General features: G+C 36.8%; 1 protein-coding gene across 1 annotated transcript in view; it reads right to left on the reverse strand.

The window, feature by feature from the left end:
- The window catches only part of LOC117546073 (prostaglandin G/H synthase 1-like), a 45,113-nt gene that overhangs the window by 13,171 nt on the left and 13,139 nt on the right, over window positions 1-18,803 (reverse strand). Inside the window, 3 exon segments of the mRNA XM_034216160.1 lie at window positions 10,623-10,649; window positions 10,651-10,707; window positions 12,831-13,004. Of these exon segments, the coding sequence (XP_034072051.1) occupies window positions 10,623-10,649; window positions 10,651-10,707; window positions 12,831-13,004 (258 nt within the window).

The raw sequence follows: 18,803 nt of genomic DNA on the forward strand, positions 1-18,803 counted from the left end.
CAAATACCTGAACTTTCTACTTCTTACATGTTGAACTCAAATACCTGTACTTTCTACTTCTCACATGTTGAACTCAAATACCTGTACTTTCTACTTCTTACATGTTGAACACAAATACCTGAACTTTCTACTTCTTACATGTTGAACTCAAATACCTGTACTTTCTACTTCTCACATGTTGAACACAAATACCTGAACTTTCTACTTCTTACATGTTGAACTCAAATACCTGTACTTTCTACTTCTTACATGTTGAACACAAATACCTGTACTTTCTACTTCTTACATGTTGAACTCAAATACCTGTACTTTCTACTTCTTACATGTTGAACTCAAATACCTGTACTTTCTACTTCTTACATGTTGAACTCAAATACCTGTACTTTCTACTTCTTACATGTTGAACACAAATACCTGTACTTTCTACTTCTTACATGTTGAACCCTAATACCTGTACTTTCTACTTCTTACATGTTGAACCCTAATACCTGTACTTTCTACTTCTTACATGTTGAACTCAAATACCTGTACTTTCTACTTCTCACATGTTGAACTCAAATACCTGTACTTTCTACTTCTCACATGTTGAACACAATACCTGTACTTTCTACTTCTTACATGTTGAACACAAATACCTGTACTTTCTACTTCTCACATGTTGAACACAAATACCTGTACTTTCTACTTCTCACATGTTGAACACAAATACCTCTACTTTCTACTTCTCACATGTTGAACTCAAATACCTGTACTTTCTACTTCTTACATGTTGAACTCAAATACCTGTACTTTCTACTTCTTACATGTTGAACTCAAATACCTGTACTTTCTACTTCTTACATGTTGAACACAAATACCTGTACTTTCTACTTCTTACATGTTGAACTCAAATACCTGTACTTTACTTCTACATGTATGACCAACTGTACTTCTACTCTACATGTTGAACTCAAATACCTGTACTTTCTACTTCTTACATGTTGAACTCAATACCCTGTACTTTCTACTTCTTACATGTTGAACTCAAATACCTGTACTTTCTACTTCTTACATGTTGAACACAAATACCTGTACTTTCTACTTCTTACATGTTGAACACAAATACCTGTACTTTCTACTTCTTACATGTTGAACACAAATACCTGTACTTTCTACTTCTTACATGTTGAACACAAATACCTGTACTTTCTACTTCTCAGATGTTGAACACAAATACCTCTACTTTCTACTTCTCACATGTTGAACTCAAATACCTGTACTTTCTACTTCTTACATGTTGAACACAAATACCTGTACTTTCTACTTCTTACATGTTGAACACAAATACTTGTACTTTCTACTTCTTACATGTTGAACTCAAATACCTGTACTTTCTACTTCTTACATGTTGAACTCAAATACCTGTACTTTCTACTTCTTACATGTTGAACTCAAATACCTGTACTTTCTACTTCTTACATGTTGAACCCTAATACCTGTACTTTCTACTTCTCACATGTTGAACTCAAATACCTGTACTTTCTACTTCTTACATGTTGAACACAAATACCTGTACTTTCTACTTCTTACATGTTGAACACAAATACCTGTACTTTCTACTTCTTACATGTTGAACACAAATACCTGTACTTTCTACTTCTCACATGTTGAACTCAAATACCTGTACTTTCTACTTCTTACATGTTGAACACAAATACCTGTACTTTCTACTTCTTACATGTTGAACACAAATACCTGTACTTTCTACTTCTCACATGTTGAACACAAATACCTGTACTTTCTACTTCTTACATGTTGAACACAAATACTTGTACTTTCTACTTCTTACATGTTGAACTCAAATACCTGTACTTTCTACTTCTTACATGTTGAACTCAAATACCTGTACTTTCTACTTCTCACATGTTGAACTCAAATACCTGTACTTTCTACTTCTTACATGTTGAACACAAATACCTGTACTTTCTACTTCTCACATGTTGAACACAAATACCTCTACTTTCTACTTCTCACATGTTGAACCCAAATACCTGTACTTTCTACTTCTTACATGTTGAACACAAATACCTGTACTTTCTACTTCTTACATGTTGAACACAAATACCTGTACTTTCTACTTCTTACATGTTGAACACAAATACCTGTACTTTCTACTTCTCACATGTTGAACACAAATACCTCTACTTTCTACTTCTCACATGTTGAACCCAAATACCTGTACTTTCTACTTCTTACATGTTGAACACAAATACCTGTACTTTCTACTTCTTACATGTTGAACACAATACTTGTACTTTCTACTTCTTACATGTTGAACTCAAATACCTCTACTTTCTACTTCTCACATGTTGAACTCAAATACCTTACTTTCTTCTCTACTTCTTACATGTTGAACACAAATACCTGTAACTTTCTACTTCTACATGTTGAACTCAAATACCTGTACTTTCTACTTCTTACATGTTGAACACAAATACCTGTACTTTCTACTTCTTACATGTTGAACACAAATACCTGTACTTTCTACTTCTTACATGTTGAACTCAAATACCTGTACTTTCTACTTCTCACATGTTGAACTCAAATACCTGTACTTTCTACTTCTTACATGTTGAACACAAATACCTGTACTTTCTACTTCTTACATGTTGAACTCAAATACCTGTACTTTCTACTTCTTACATGTTGAACCAAATACCTGTACTTTCTACTTCTTACATGTTGAACTCAAATACCTGTACTTTCTACTTCTTACATGTTGAACTCAAATACCTGTACTTTCTACTTCTTACATGTTGAACTCAAATACCTGTACTTTCTACTTCTTACATGTTGAACTCAAATACCTGTACTTTCTACTTCTTACATGTTGAACTCAAATACCTGTACTTTCTACTTCTTACATGTTGAACTCAAATACCTGTACTTTCTACTTCTCACATGTTGAACACAAATACCTGTACTTTCTACTTCTTACATGTTGAACTCAAATACCTGTACTTTCTACTTCTTACATGTTGAACTCAAATACCTGTACTTTCTACTTCTCACATGTTGAACTCAAATACCTGTACTTTCTACTTCTCACATTTCCCAAACAGCTGGTTCCTTTAGTCTGAATGTGTGTTTGATGCGTGATCATTATTCTTTAGAGTCATTGCGTGCCTATTGATTTGAACACGATCCGTGTATCCATCATTTCCTGGTCTTCTCTAAAGAAGAGGGACCAATGGAAACGTTGTCATGTTGCCGTTGTTCAGCATGGAAACATTCATTAGCTAACAATGACATTATTGTTCTATTAATATAAAGGGAGGTCAGGTACTCTTTAAAGCAGCTGCTAGTTATGGGTACTTTTTACTGAAGTACATTTCAAAGCCTCTTTACTTTCACTTGAGTAAAGAAGTTTAGTCAGTACTTCTACTTTCACCAGAGTATTTTTAAACACGAGTATCTGTACTTCTACTTGAGTAAAGGATGTATGTACTTTTGCCCTCTCTGATTATTCAATACAACATCTGTCTTTCCCATCTCTCTGCAGCAACATGCAGCATTTCATCTGAATAAAAAGGTACGGCATATTAGAAGTTAATATACAGTACAGTCAACAGTCTGGACACACCTTCTCATTCAATGGTTTTTGTTTATTCAATTTTGTTTCTACTTTGTAGATCAGTGCTTCTCAAAGTGTGGTCCACTGACCCCTGGTGGTCCGTGAGTGCCCCCTAGTGGTCCGTGAGTATATTGGTAAAAGTTCACATTAGAAATAAATACATTAAAGTTTTCCGCACTCTTGTGGGAATATCTCTGCAATGGAGCGAGCTTATGTTTTACTTTCGATTGCATGATATAGCCCAGCGCAACACCTTCGTCACACATGTTGCCACTTGTTTGTACAATTTTCAGGCGATTTGTAATCTGTTCTTGAAAAACGATGGGATTTTGGATATTTGTGGAGTTAGGTGGTCCGCAAGTGTTTTTTTATTGGTTAAATGGTCCTTGGTATGAAAACGTTTGAGAAACACTGATCTAGATGAATACTGAAGACATCAAAACTATAAAAGAACACATATGGAATTATCTAGTAAACAAAAAAGTGTTAAACAATACAGAATATTATTTTTATTTTAGATTCTTCAAAGTAGCCCCCGTTTGCCTTGATGACAGCTTTGCAGATCTATCCACCTTGGGACCCGTTATTGTTTGCGGGGTCCGTTTCTATCGTTTTGTTACGGCCTCGTGTAAACGGGGTCTCAGTCAGCTTCATGAGGTCAATGTACTTAGTTACTACACACCTAAATGTACTTAGTTACTTCACACCTAAATGTACTTAGTTACTACATACCTAAATGTACTTAGTTACTTCAAACCTAAATGTACTTAGTTACTTCACACCTAAATGTACTTAGTTACTTCACACCTAAATGTACTTAGTTACTTCACACCTAAATGTACTTAGTTACTACATACCTAAATGTACTTAGTTACTTCACACCTAAATGTACTTAGTTACTACACACCTAAATGTACTTAGTTACTTCATACCTAAATGTACTTAGTTACTTCACACCTAAATGTACTTAGTTACTACACACCTAAATGTACTTAGTTACTACACACCTAAATGTACTTAGTTACTTCATACCTAAATGTACTTAGTTACTTCACACCTAAATGTACTTAGTTACTACACACCTAAATGTACTTAGTTACTACACACCTAAATGTACTTAGTTACTACATACCTAAATGTACTTAGTTACTTCACACCTAAATGTACTTAGTTACTTCACACCTAAATGTACTTAGTTACTACATACCTAAATGTACTTAGTTACTACACACCTAAATGTACTTAGTTACTTCATACCTAAATGTACTTAGTTACTTCACACCTAAATGTACTTAGTTACTACATACCTAAATGTACTTAGTTACTACACACCTAAATGTACTTAGTTACTTCACACCTAAATGTACTTAGTTACTTCACACCTAAATGTACTTAGTTACTTCACACCTAAATGTACTTAGTTACTTCATACCTAAATGTACTTAGTTACTACACACCTAAATGTACTTAAGGCAAGGCAAGGCAAGTTTATTTATATAGCACTTTCCAACACAAGGCAATTCAAAGTGCTTTACAAAAAATGAAAGAGATTAAGAAAATGGCATTTAAAATCAGTCATTAAAAAGAAAAGCTAATAAAATAAACATTAAAAGAAAAAATACATGGATAAAAGTTACAGTGCAGTCTAAGATATGAATAGTTCAATTAAAAGCAGCGACAAAAGAAAAGTCTTCAGCCTGGATTTAAAAGTAGTCAGAGTTGCAGCGGACCTGCAGGTTTCTGGGAGTTTGTTCCAGATATTTGGAGCATAATAACTGAACGCTGCTTTACCATGTTTAGTTCTGACTCTGGGGACAGAAAGCTGACCAGTCCCTGAAGACCTGAGAGATCTGGATGGTTCATCATTTAGCAGGAGGTCAGAAATGTATTTTGGGCCTAAACCATTCAGTGCTTTATAAACCAGCAGCAGTATTTTGAAATCTATTCTTTGACACACAGGAAGCCAGTGTAAAGACTTCAGAACAGGAGTGATGTGATCCACTTTCTTAGTGTTAGTGAGGACTCGAGCAGCAGCGTTCTGAATTAGCTGCAGCTTCCTAATAGATTTTTTAGTGAGACCTGTGAAGACACCATTGCAGTAGTCGAGTCTACTGAAGATAAAAGCATGGACAAGTTTTTTCCAAATCCTGCTGTGACATTAGTCTTTTAATCCTAGATATATTCTTTAGGTGATAGTAGGCTGATTTAGTAACAGTTTTAATGTGACTGTTGAAACTCAGGTCAGAGTCCATGACTACACCTAGATTTCTGGCTTTATCTGTTGTTTTGAACATTGCAGACTGAAGCTCAGCGCTAACTTTTATACGTTCTGCCTTGGCTCCAAAAACCATTACCTCAGTATATTACCACATCTTTGTTTAATTGGAGAAAGTTCTGACACATCCAGTCATTGATTTGTTCAATGCACTTACTCAGTGTTTGAATTGGAGCATAGTCTCCTGGTGAAATTGTTACGTAAATTTGTGTGTCATCTGCATAGCTATGGTAACTTATTTTGTTGTTCTTCATTATCTGAGCCAGTGGTAGCATGTAGATGTTAAAGAGAAGAGGCCCCAAGATGGAGCCTTGAGGAACCCCACATGTCATATTTGTCAACTCAGATGTGTATTTACCTATAGAAACAAAGTTGTTTCTGTCCTTTAAGTAGGATTCAAACCAATTCAGAACTGTTTCCGAAAGTCCCACCCAGTTCTCCAGTCGGTCTAGTAATATGCTGTGGTCAACAGTGTCAAACGCAGCACTGAGATCTAATAATACTAACACTGAAGTTCTGCCACTGTCTGTGTTTAAGTGGATGTCATTAAAGACCTTTACAAGAGCAGTCTCAGTGCTGTGGTTTGTACTTAGTTACTTCATACCTAAATGTACTTAGTTACTTCATACCTAAATGTACTTAGTTACTTCATACCTAAATGTACTTAGTTACTTCACACCTAAATGTACTTAGTTACTACATACCTAAATGTACTTAGTTACTACACACCTAAATGTACTTAGTTACTTCACACCTAAATGTACTTAGTTACTTCACACCTAAATGTACTTAGTTACTTCATACCTAAATGTACTTAGTTACTTCATACCTAAATGTACTTAGTTACTTCATACCTAAATGTACTTAGTTACTACACACCTAAATGTACTTAGTTACTTCATACCTAAATGTACTTAGTTACTTCATACCTAAATGTACTTAGTTACTTCATACCTAAATGTACTTAGTTACTACATACCTAAATGTACTTAGTTACTACACACCTAAATGTACTTAGTTACTTCACACCTAAATGTACTTAGTTACTTCACACCTAAATGTACTTAGTTACTTCATACCTAAATGTACTTAGTTACTACACACCTAAATGTACTTAGTTACTTCACACCTAAATGTACTTAGTTACTTCACACCTAAATGTACTTAGTTACTTCACACCTAAATGTACTTAGTTACTACACACCTAAATGTACTTAGTTACTACACACCTAAAGGTACTTAGTTACTTCACACCTAAATGTACTTAGTTACTACACACCTAAATGTACTTAGTTACTTCACACCTAAATGTACTTAGTTCCGTTCCTCTCAAAAATTATTGAGAAACGGTCGCAAAACAGTTGTGTGATTACTTAAAAAACAATGATTTATTTGAAGATGTTCAGTCTGGCTTTAGAACACATCCTAGCACAGAGACAGCTCTGGTTAAAGTCACAAATGACATTCTAATAGCCTCTGACAAGGGACGTGTCTCTATTCTTGTTTTGCTCGATCTCAGTGCTGCATTTGATACTATCGACCATGATATCTTATTGCAAAGACTAGAGCACTTAGTTGGCATACAGGGAACTGCTTTAGACTGGTTTAGGTCCTATCTATCTGAACGCTCTCAGTTTGTACGTGTCAATGATGAATCTTCCACGCAAACCAAAGTTAGCCATGGAGTGCCACAGGGCTCAGTGCTCGGACCTATTTTGTTCACATTATATATGCTTCCGTTAGGCAATATTATAAGGAATCATTCTGTAAACTTTCATTGTTATGCGGATGATACTCAACTATATTTATCAATCAAGCCTGATGAAATTAATCATCTAAATAAAATTCAAGACTGCCTTAAGGACTTAAAAACGTGGATGACCTTAAACTTTTTGATGTCAAACACGACCAAAACTGAAGTTATTGTACTTGGCCCGAAGAATCTACGAAACAAATTATCTAAGGATATACTAACTATGGATGGCATTAATTTGGCCTCCAGTGAGACTGTAAGGAATCTTGGTGTTATATTTGATCAGGATTTATCCTTTAACGCCCACATAAAATCAATTTCAAGGACCGCCTACTTCCATCTACGTAACATTGCAAAAATCAGGCATATCTTGCCTCAAAACGATGCAGAGAAACTAGTCCATGCATTTGTTACTTCAAGGCTGGATTATTGTAACTCTTTATTATCAGGGTGTACCAAGAAGTCAGTCAAGTCGCTTCAGCTGATTCAAAATGCTGCAGCTCGTGTACTAACCAGAGTTAGGAAAAGGGACCACATTACTCCTGTTCTGGCTGCCTTACGCTGGCTCCCTATAGAACACAGGATAGAATTTAAAATTCTTCTTCTCGCCTACAAAGCCCTTAATGGGCAGGCGCCATCTTACCTTAAAGAACTCATTATACCCTACTGTCCTACTAGGGCATTGCGTTCCAAGAATGCAGGGTTGTTGGTTGTTCCTAGAGTCTCTAAAAGTACAATGGGAGCCAGAGCCTTTTCTTATCAAGCTCCACATTTGTGGAATCAGCTTCCAGTTTGTGTTCGGGCGGCAGACACCCTATCCGTTTTTAAGAGTGCGCTTAAGACCTTCCTTTTTGATAAAGCTTATAGTTAGGGCTGATTAGATCCAGCCCCTAGTTTTGCTGATATAGGCTTAGTTTGTCGGCGGACATCTTACTTCTTCCTTCTCTCTGTCTATACCTGTGTACTCTCATGTTCCCATTAACCCAGCTTCCCCAAATGTCTTTCTTTTTGGTGTCTATATACGCCGGGATCCGGAGTCATGGATGATCATGCGCTCCTCTGTCCTGGATCGCGAGCCCTGGATCTTGAGTCGTGGCTGTGGTCCTGGATCATAGGTCCTGGATGGATATCCTCGTGGATTCATCTTCCTATTATACACACATGCATTTCCAAACATTTGGACTACCTATGTTGCAAATGTATTATCTTTTCAATTTACACACGGCATCTATTGCACGTCTGTCCGTCCTGGGAGAGGGATCCCTCCTCTGTTGCTCTCCCTGAGGTTTCTCCCATTTTCCCCTTTAAACTGTGGGTTTTCTTTGGAAGTTTTTCCTTGTACGATGTGAGGGTCTAAGGACAGAGGGTGTCATATTGTCATACTGATATTTTGTACAAACTGTAAAGTCCACTGAGACAAATGTAACATTTGTGATATTGGGCTATATAAATAAACATTGATTGATTGATTGAGTTACTTCACACCTAAATGTACTTAGTTACTACACACCTAAATGTACTTAGTTACTACATACCTAAATGTACTTAGTTACTTCACACCTAAATGTACTTAGTTACTTCACACGTAAATGTACTTAGTTACTTCAAACCTAAATGGACTTAGTTACTTCACACCTAAATGTACTTAGTTACTTCACACCTAAATGTACTTAGTTACTACACACCTAAATGTACTTAGTTACTACATACCTAAATGTACTTAGTTACTTCACACCTAAATGTACTTAGTTACTTCACACATAAATGTACTTAGTTACTTCACACCTAAATGTACTTAGTTACTACACACCTAAATGTACTTAGTTACTTCACACGTAAATGTACTTAGTTACTTCACACCTAAATGTACTTAGTTACTACATACCTAAATGTACTTAGTTACTACACACCTAAATGTACTTAGTTACTTCACACCTAAATGTACTTAGTTACTTCACACCTCTGCTGATATTGAGGCCCCGGCCACACGAGGACGAAAACGGCTAAACGCATAGGATTAACGCAAACGCAAACAAGCTTCCGTCCACACGCAATATTCACCGGATAGTGTCTGTCCACACGAGACCGCTCCGTTTAGCTCCAACCGCTGGAGAAGCTGCAGTACATGCAGGAGCCTGTACGTGGCGCTGTAACTTCCTCCACAAAAGCAGCGAAGAAGCATGGTTGTCATGGTTGCCCTTCTGTTTATTCTCCGCGGTGGGGGCCGAGGGAACCGGGCAGAGTTTTTCGCCAGTCAACGTGTATTAAAGTTTAAATCTTCCGACAACATTATAAAAGTGCCGGTCAAAGGTCTTCTTTGTTATTTATTGAGCTTTAAAACAAATGAATAACGAATCTATATAATATAATAATATAAATACACGGAGCCTCTCTTTTTCCTCCCTCTCTTCGGACAGCGTCAGTGTCTGTCTCATGCAGCAGCTGATCCAGTAATGAGTGACCCGGCCGACAGTAAAAATAAACATATTTATAACTAGTTTAGGTAGTTTGAGAGGTGTCTCCGTCCTGTCAGATTAGACTTTACTCGCGTTTAGGTCCATATCGAGAGAAAGATAAATAATCTGAATTCAGTGTGCAGTTTACTTTGACGCGGGGGTGAGCAGCAGAGGTGGGGAGAGGCGGGGCTATTGCCTCATCATTATCAGAAAATGATCGTATAGGGCGTACAACACGGAGCCGTTTTGACCCCCCAGAGCGTTGCGTATGCCGTTCTATCCACCTTGGGACCCGTTATCGTTTCCGCAGTCGTTTAGTGCCGTATGCGGTCGTCCTCGTGTGGCCGAACGGTCTATATGACACTAAACAGTAACGCAAACGACCGTTTTCGTCCTCGTGTGGCCGGGGCCTGAGAACAACTTGACTGAAACACTACCACCTCTGTCCCTTGGAAATGATTTTGCTCTCGATATTCTCAATGATATGATGCGTTCATGTTTTCTCCGCAGCTCTTTTCCTCTCACCTGATACTTGAGTTTTCCGTCTCTGTTGCAGCCTCGAGAAAGGCTGACGCTGCAGGTTGTCTCCGTAAATGTGTCCTGCGTCTACCTGTCCCGACACGAGAGCAAAGAAGGTAAAAAAACAGTTATTGACTCATTCATTTGAAGCATGGGAAGTGGGCTTTTAATTGAAAATCCACATGAGTCTCGAGCACCTCACCCAAATAAAAACCTCCTCCCTCCACACACACACACACACACACAACAAACACACACACCACACCACACACACCAACACACCACACACACACACACCACACACACACACACACACACACACACACACACACACACACAACACACACACACACCACACACACACAACAACACACACAACACACACACACACAAACACACACACACACACACACACACAACCACACACACACACACACACACCACACACACACACACGTCAAATACTGCGTTACTGTACTCAAATAAAGTGTATTATGACTCAAATATGGAAGCCTTGAAGGGCCAAACAAAGTAGGACTAAGAGGATTCACGCTCCATATAAATTCTCCATGCACTCTAAACTCAAGGTCATTTCTTTTTGTGTTAGCAAGTCACGCAACATCACGTTCCTGCCTTTCATTCGGCTGGAAAAAAGTATTGCTTTTGACCCTTTAAAAACCTCAGGTGAGGGTACACTCAAAGAAGTGTTTTATTATCTAATGGAGGACACCATGATGTTCCTTTAACACGAGGAAAATCATTTGCAGTCAAAAGAAAATGTTCCTCTGGAAATCCCCTCTTATCTTATTTTGACAGACTGCCAGTGCTTCCTGTGATAAAAACACTTTATTATCTGTACGTTATGCTTTGATTTGTACTGGATGCTGTGTCTTTGTGTGCTCTGTTAAAAACCTGTGCAGTTCTTGACCTTATTTATTTGTATTTCTGTGTTTGTCTTAAAATATGTGTACATGCATTTTCCTTTACCTTTTTAAAGCCACAGTGAATAAGGGCTGGGAGGGAGGGAATGGACAATCACTTCAATTTGCCCTGTATGTTTACATTTAGCGACAACACATTATCGTGGGAAAACATTTAAAGGTCTCTTATCATGCAAAATGGACTTTGTGATGTCTTCTCTCCATCAACATGTGTCCCCGGTGCGTCGGGGAACTCACGCAGCGTCAGGAAACAAAACCCTCTCTCTTTCCTCCGTACCCAAATCTCTAAAAACGGGGAAACAACGGAGCTGATCCAGATTTGCGTCCGATATGACGTAATATCTGAAATGTGGACCCACGGCCCAATCAGAAACGTTGCTATCAGAAACAATGCCCGACTGTTTTGGACGTAATATGGTCGGTGTTTACATTAGCATCGCTAACACTCAGAGCTAACCTGTACTGGAGAGCATGTGTGTGAAGAAGCAGGAAGTAGAAAGGAACTCACCTTGTGGTATAACCGGCAAGAGAGAAAGCCTTTGAGCTCCAAACTGTTTCAGAGAGAATCCTTGATAATCCATGATATGGCGTTTCATCACGGCAGCATTTAGTTTAGACAGTAGCTGCCGGGTCCCGCATGAGCTCAGACCCCTCCTCTTTAAAGCTTTATACCCAAATCAGCACTTTAGAAACAGGAAGTGAAATAGAGGGGTATGAGGCATGGCTAGAATGATCTGTTTGGTGTTTGGAGCAAAACACTTCATAGACATGTTTTTATATATTTGTATATATCTGAGACCTGTGCTATTGCCTAAAAATAGCATGATAGGTGACCTTTAAATTATTTGCCATATTTCTTTATATTTAATATATATATTATTGTATTATATTTTGCTGTTCTCAGTTTCTCACATAATTATATTTTGTGTAAATATTGTCTTTATTTTTTATCTGTTACAATAGCCTTTTAAAATTGCTTTTATTATAGTACTATTTTACATGTTTTGCCCTGATCTCGCCATGTTCAAATCACAAATCAAAACTCACCTCTCCAGAACTGCTTTTAATATGTAATTAATGTTCTGTTTTATATATCTTAAGTGCGTTGTTTTAATTATGTTTTAATGATCCTTTTTACTCTTTAAAGTGTCTTTGAGTTTCTAGAAAAGCGCTCTATAAATAAAATGCATTATTATTATTATACACCAAAGCAAATTCCTCCTGTGTGTAAACCGACTTGGTAATAAAACCCAAAAGCAGTGAATGCACCCACCCCGTGAGCCAGAGCCTTGGTGAAGCCCAGCCCCATGCGGTTGTATGTTTTGAAGAACTGGTGAGTGAAGTGCTGAGCGAAGAAGGCGAACAGGAGGTTGGATCCCTGAGGGTCGGGTCTGAAGGTCCGTCTCCTCAAGAGCCGCTCCACCAGAAGCTCAGGGTCCGGGAAGCACTGCCTTACCTGAGGAGAGACACACAGAGACACAATGAAACACACACACACACACACACACACACACACACCAGAAACACACACAGAAAACACACAGCGTCAAATACTTCGTTACTGTACTTAAATACATGTTTCTGGTATCAGTACTTTACTCCACTACTTATTTTCTGACGACTTTTTAATTTGACTTCTTACATGTTGAACTCAAATACCTGTACTTTCTACTTCTCACATGTTGAACTCAAATACCTGTACTTTCTACTTCTTACATGTTGAACTCAAATACCTGTACTTTCTACTTCTTACATGTTGAACTCAAATACCTGTACTTTCTACTCCTTACATGTTGAACTCAAATACCTGTACTTTCTACTTCTCACATGTTGAACTCAAATACCTGTACTTTCTACTTCTTACATGTTGAACTCAAATACCTGTACTTTCTACTTCTTACATGTTGAACTTCAAATACCTGTTACTTTCTACTCCTTACATGTTGAACTCAAATTACCTGTACTTTCTACTTCTTACCATGTTGAACCACAATACCTGTACTTTCTACTTCATAACATGTTGAACACAAATACCTGTACTTTCTACCTTCTTACATGTTGAACTCAAATACCTTACTTTCTACTTCTACATGTTGAACTCAAAATACTGTACCTTTCTACTTCTTACCATGTTGAACCCACATACCTGTTACTTTCTACCTTCTTACATGTTTGAACTTCAAATAACCTGTACTTTCTTACATTCTCCACATGTGAACTCAAATACCTGTACTTTCTACTTCTTACCATGTTGAACTCCAATACCCTGTAATTTCTAACTTCTTACAATGTTGAACTCCAAATACCTGTTACTTTCTACTTCTTCCATGTTGAACTCATAATACCTGTACTTTCTACTTCTCACATGTTGAACTCAATACCTGTCACTTTTACTTCTTTACATGTTGAAACCAATACCTGTACTTTTTACTTCTTACATGTTGAACCCAAATACCTGTACTTTCTACTTCTTACATATTGAACTCAAATACCTGTACTTTCTACTTCTCCACTGTTGAACTCAAATACCTGTACTTCTACTTCTTACATTTGAACTCAAATACCTGTTACTTTCTACTTCTACATGTTGAACCCTCAATACCTGTACTTTCTACTTCTTACATGTTGAACCCAAATACCTGTACTTTCTACTTCTACATGTTGAACTCAAATACCTGTACTTTCTACTTCTCAACATGTTTGAAACTCAAATACCTGTACTTTCTACTTCTCACATGTTGAACTCAAATACCTGTACTTTCTACTTCTTACATGTTGAACTCAAATACCTGTACTTTCTCTTCTCACATGTTGAACTCAAATACCTGTACTTTCTACTTCTCAACATGTTGAAAACCCAAATTACCTGTACTTTCTACTTCTACATGTTGAACTCAAATACCTGTACTTTCTACTTCTCACATGTTGAACTCAAATACCTGTACTTTCTACTTCTCACATGTTGAACCTAAATACCTGTACTTTCTACTTCTCACATGTTGAACTCAAATACCTGTACTTTCTACTTCTCACATGTTGAACCTAAATACCTGTACTTTCTACTTCTCACATGTTGAACTCAAATACCTGTACTTTCTACTTCTCACATGTTGAACTCAAATACCTGTACTTTCTACTTCTCACATGTATGAACTCAAATACCTGTACTTTCTACTTCTCACATGTTGAACTCAAATACCTGTACTTTCTACTTCTCACATGTTGAACTCAAATACCTGTACTTTCTACTTCTCACATGTTGAACTCAAATACCTGTACTTTCTACTTTCTCACATGTTGAACTCAAATAACCTGTACTTTCTACTTCTCACATGTGAACTCAATATACCTGTACTTTCTACTTCTCCCATGTTGAACCCAATACCTGTACTTTCGACTTCTCACATGTTGAACTCAAATACCTGTTACTTTCCTACTTCTTACATGTTGAACTCAAATACCCTGTACTTTCTACTTCTCACATGTTGAACCCAATACCCTGTACTTTCTACTTCTCACATGTTGAACTCAAATACCTGTACTTTCTACTTCTCACATGTTGAACACAAATACCTGTAATTTCTACTTCTTACATGTTGAAAACTCAAATACCTGTACTTTCTACTTCTCACATGTTGAACTCAAAATACCTGTACTTTCTACTTCTTACATGTTGAACTCAAATACCTGTACTTTTCGGTAAAAACTTTCTGTCTTACATGTTGAACACAAATACCTGAACTTCTCTACTTCTTACATGTGAACTCAAGATACCTGTACTTTCTACTTCTTACATGTTGAAACTCAAATACCTGTACTTTCTACTTCTACATGTGGAACTCAAATACCTGTACTTTCTACTTCTCACATGTTGAACTGCAAATACCTGTACTTTCTACTACTTCTTACATGTTGAACTCAAATACCTGAACTTTCTACTTTCTTACATGTTGAACTCAAATACCTGTACTTTCTACTTCTTACATGTTTGAACACAATACCTGTACTTTCTTACTTCTACATGTTGAACACAAATACCTGTACTTTCTACTTCTACATGTTGAACACAAATACCTGAACTTTCTACTTTTACATTTGAACTCAAAACCTGTACTTTCTACTTCTCACATGTTGAACTCAAATACCTGTACTTTCTACTTCTTACATGTTGAACTCAAATACCTGTACTTTCTACTTCTTACATGTGAACTAAAATACCTGAACTTTCTACTTCTTCACGTGTTGACTCAATACCTGTACTTTCTACTTCTCACATGTTGAACACAAATACCTGAACTTTCTACTTCTTACATGTTGAACTCAAATACCTGTACTTTCTACTTCTTACATGTTGAACCAAATACCTGTACTTTCTACTTCTCACATGTTGAACACAAATACCTGAACTTTCTACTTCTTACATGTTGAACTCAAATACCTGTACTTTCTACTTCTCACATGTTGAACTCAAATACCTGAACTTTCTACTTCTTACATGTTGAACTCAAATACCTGTACTTTCTACTTCTTACATGTTGAACTCAAATACCTGAACTTTCTACTTCTTACATGTTGAACTCAAATACCTGTACTTTCTACTTCTTACATGTTGAACTCAAATACCTGTACTTTCTACTTCTTACATGTTGAACTCAAATACCTGAACTTTCTACTTCTTACATGTTGAACTCAAATACCTGTACTTTCTACTTCTTACATGTTGAACTCAAATACCTGTACTTTCTACTTCTTACATGTTGAACACAAATACCTGAACTTTTCTTACTTCTTACACTGTTGAACTCAAATACCTGAACTTTCTACTTCTTACATGTTGAACTCAAATACCTGTACTTTCTACTTCTTACATGTTGAACTCAATACCTGTACTTTCTACTTCTTACATGTTGAACTCAAATAACCTGTACTTTCTACTTCTTACATGTTGAACTCAAATACCTGTACTTTCTACTTCTTACATGTTGAACACAAATACCTGAACTTTCTACTTCTTACATGTTGAACTCAAATACCTGTACTTTCTACTTCTCACATGTTGAACTCAAATACCTGTACTTTCTACTTCTTACATGTTGAACTCAAATACCTGTACTTTCTACTTCTTACATGTTGAACTCAAATACCTGTACTTTCTACTTCTTACATGTTGAACACAAATACCTGAACTTTCTACTTCTTACATGTTGAACTCAAATACCTGTACTTTCTACTTCTCACATGTTGAACTCAAATACCTGTACTTTCTACTTCTTACATGTTGAACTCTAATACCTGTACTTTCTACTTCTTACATGTTGAACTCAAATACCTGAACTTTCTACTTCTCACATGTTGAACACAAATACCTGTACTTTCTACTTGTTACATGTTGAACTCAAATACCTGTACTTTCTACTTCTCTCATGTTGAACACAAATACCTGTACTTTCTACTTCTTACATGTTGAACACAAATACCTGTACTTTCTACTTCTTACATGTTAAACCCAAATACCTGTACTTTCTACTTCTCACATGTTGAACACAAATACCTGTACTTTCTACTTCTTACATGTTGAACACAAATACCTGTACTTTCTACTTCTTACATGTTAAACCCAAATACCTGTACTTTCTACTTCTTACATGTTGAACACAAATACCTGTACTTTCTACTTCTTACATGTTGAACTCAAATACCTGTACTTTCTACTTCTTACATGTTGAACTCAAATACCTGTACTTTCTACTTCTTACATGTTGAATAACACAAATACCTGTACTTTCTACTTCTCACATGTTGAACTCAAATACCTGTACTTTCTACTTCTCACATGTTGAACACAAATACCTGTACTTTCCTACTTCTTACATGTTGAACACAAATACCTGTACTTTCTACTTCTCACATGTTGAACTCAAATACCTGTACTTTCTACTTCTTACATGTTGAACTCAAATACCTGTACTTTCTACTTCTCTCATTTCCCAAACAGCTGGTTCCTTTAGTCTGAATGTGTGTTTGGTGCGTGATCATTATTCTTTAGAGTCATTGCGTGCCTATTGATTTGAACACGATCCGTGTATCCATCATTTCCTGGTCTTCTCTAAAGAAGAGGGACCAATGGAAACGTTGTCATGTTGCCGTTGTTCAGCATGGAAACATTCATTAGCTAACAATGACATTATTGTTCTATTAATATAAAGGGAGGTCAGGTACTCTTTAAAACAGCTGCTAGTTATGGGTACTTTTTACTCAAGTACATTTCAAAGCCTCTTTACTTTGACTTGAGGAAAGAAGTTTAGTCAGTACTTCTACTTTCACCAGAGTATTTTTAAAACACGAGTATCTGTACTTCTACTTGAGTAAGGGACACGGAGCACAGCCTCTAGTCAAAATACTGGAGCAGCACGTCGTTGGAAAACACGGCTGATAGAGTTAACACACGGCGTTGCACTTCTGAACGTCAAGGTCAGGAATGCAGAACGCTTTACAAGCTGGATCCACACTGAGGAAACAGCTGTACCACATCAACAGGGAGGAAGGTCCTAGGATCCTCCAACAATGTGGAGAAGCCGTTTTATACAAACATGTGTTTCAAGCCACACTAGTGAGAATAAATTAGTTTCTAAAAGGAGGCATATCTATTTCTGTGACCAACAGTTCTCTACATAAGGTATTGGCAGAGAAAGGTCATTGAACCTAAGATTATTTAAAGTCTGGGGGGTCAGAAAATGCAATACAATACCATGTCGGGTCAGCGGGAGTTTTGAGGAGTATATAAGCTGTGAGATGTACTTAGTATGTAGGGCATCGACTCCTTTGGTGCAAGGTAATGTGTCTCTTATAGTGCTGTAAAGCGATATAATATTTAACTTCAACCATCTCTGTGTCTGCGTTTAATTGATTCTTTTGTTTTATTCTTTAATGTCGTGAGTGTTACATCGGATCCACGACAAATGCAACATGCAATATACAAAAAAAAGACTGCATTAAAGTCGTTCAAGAGCAGATGGTGCAAGTAAGTATTACAAATATATACATATGAGATTAAAGGACATGAAACAGAATGACTTAAACACTGCACAGCAGAAACTAATACTGTAATAATATATAAAAACATGGATATATAAACACATGTTCTGCATTAGATATCATTTATGACGTCACAGATTAGCAGTAGTCTTTATCTCAAGTACTGCACTTCAGTATCCTAGTATTATTTTACACTATATGGTTTTATACT

The sequence above is a fragment of the Gymnodraco acuticeps genome, unplaced genomic scaffold (genome assembly GCF_902827175.1).
Source record: "Gymnodraco acuticeps unplaced genomic scaffold, fGymAcu1.1, whole genome shotgun sequence".
Taxonomy (NCBI): Eukaryota; Metazoa; Chordata; class Actinopteri; order Perciformes; family Bathydraconidae; genus Gymnodraco; species Gymnodraco acuticeps.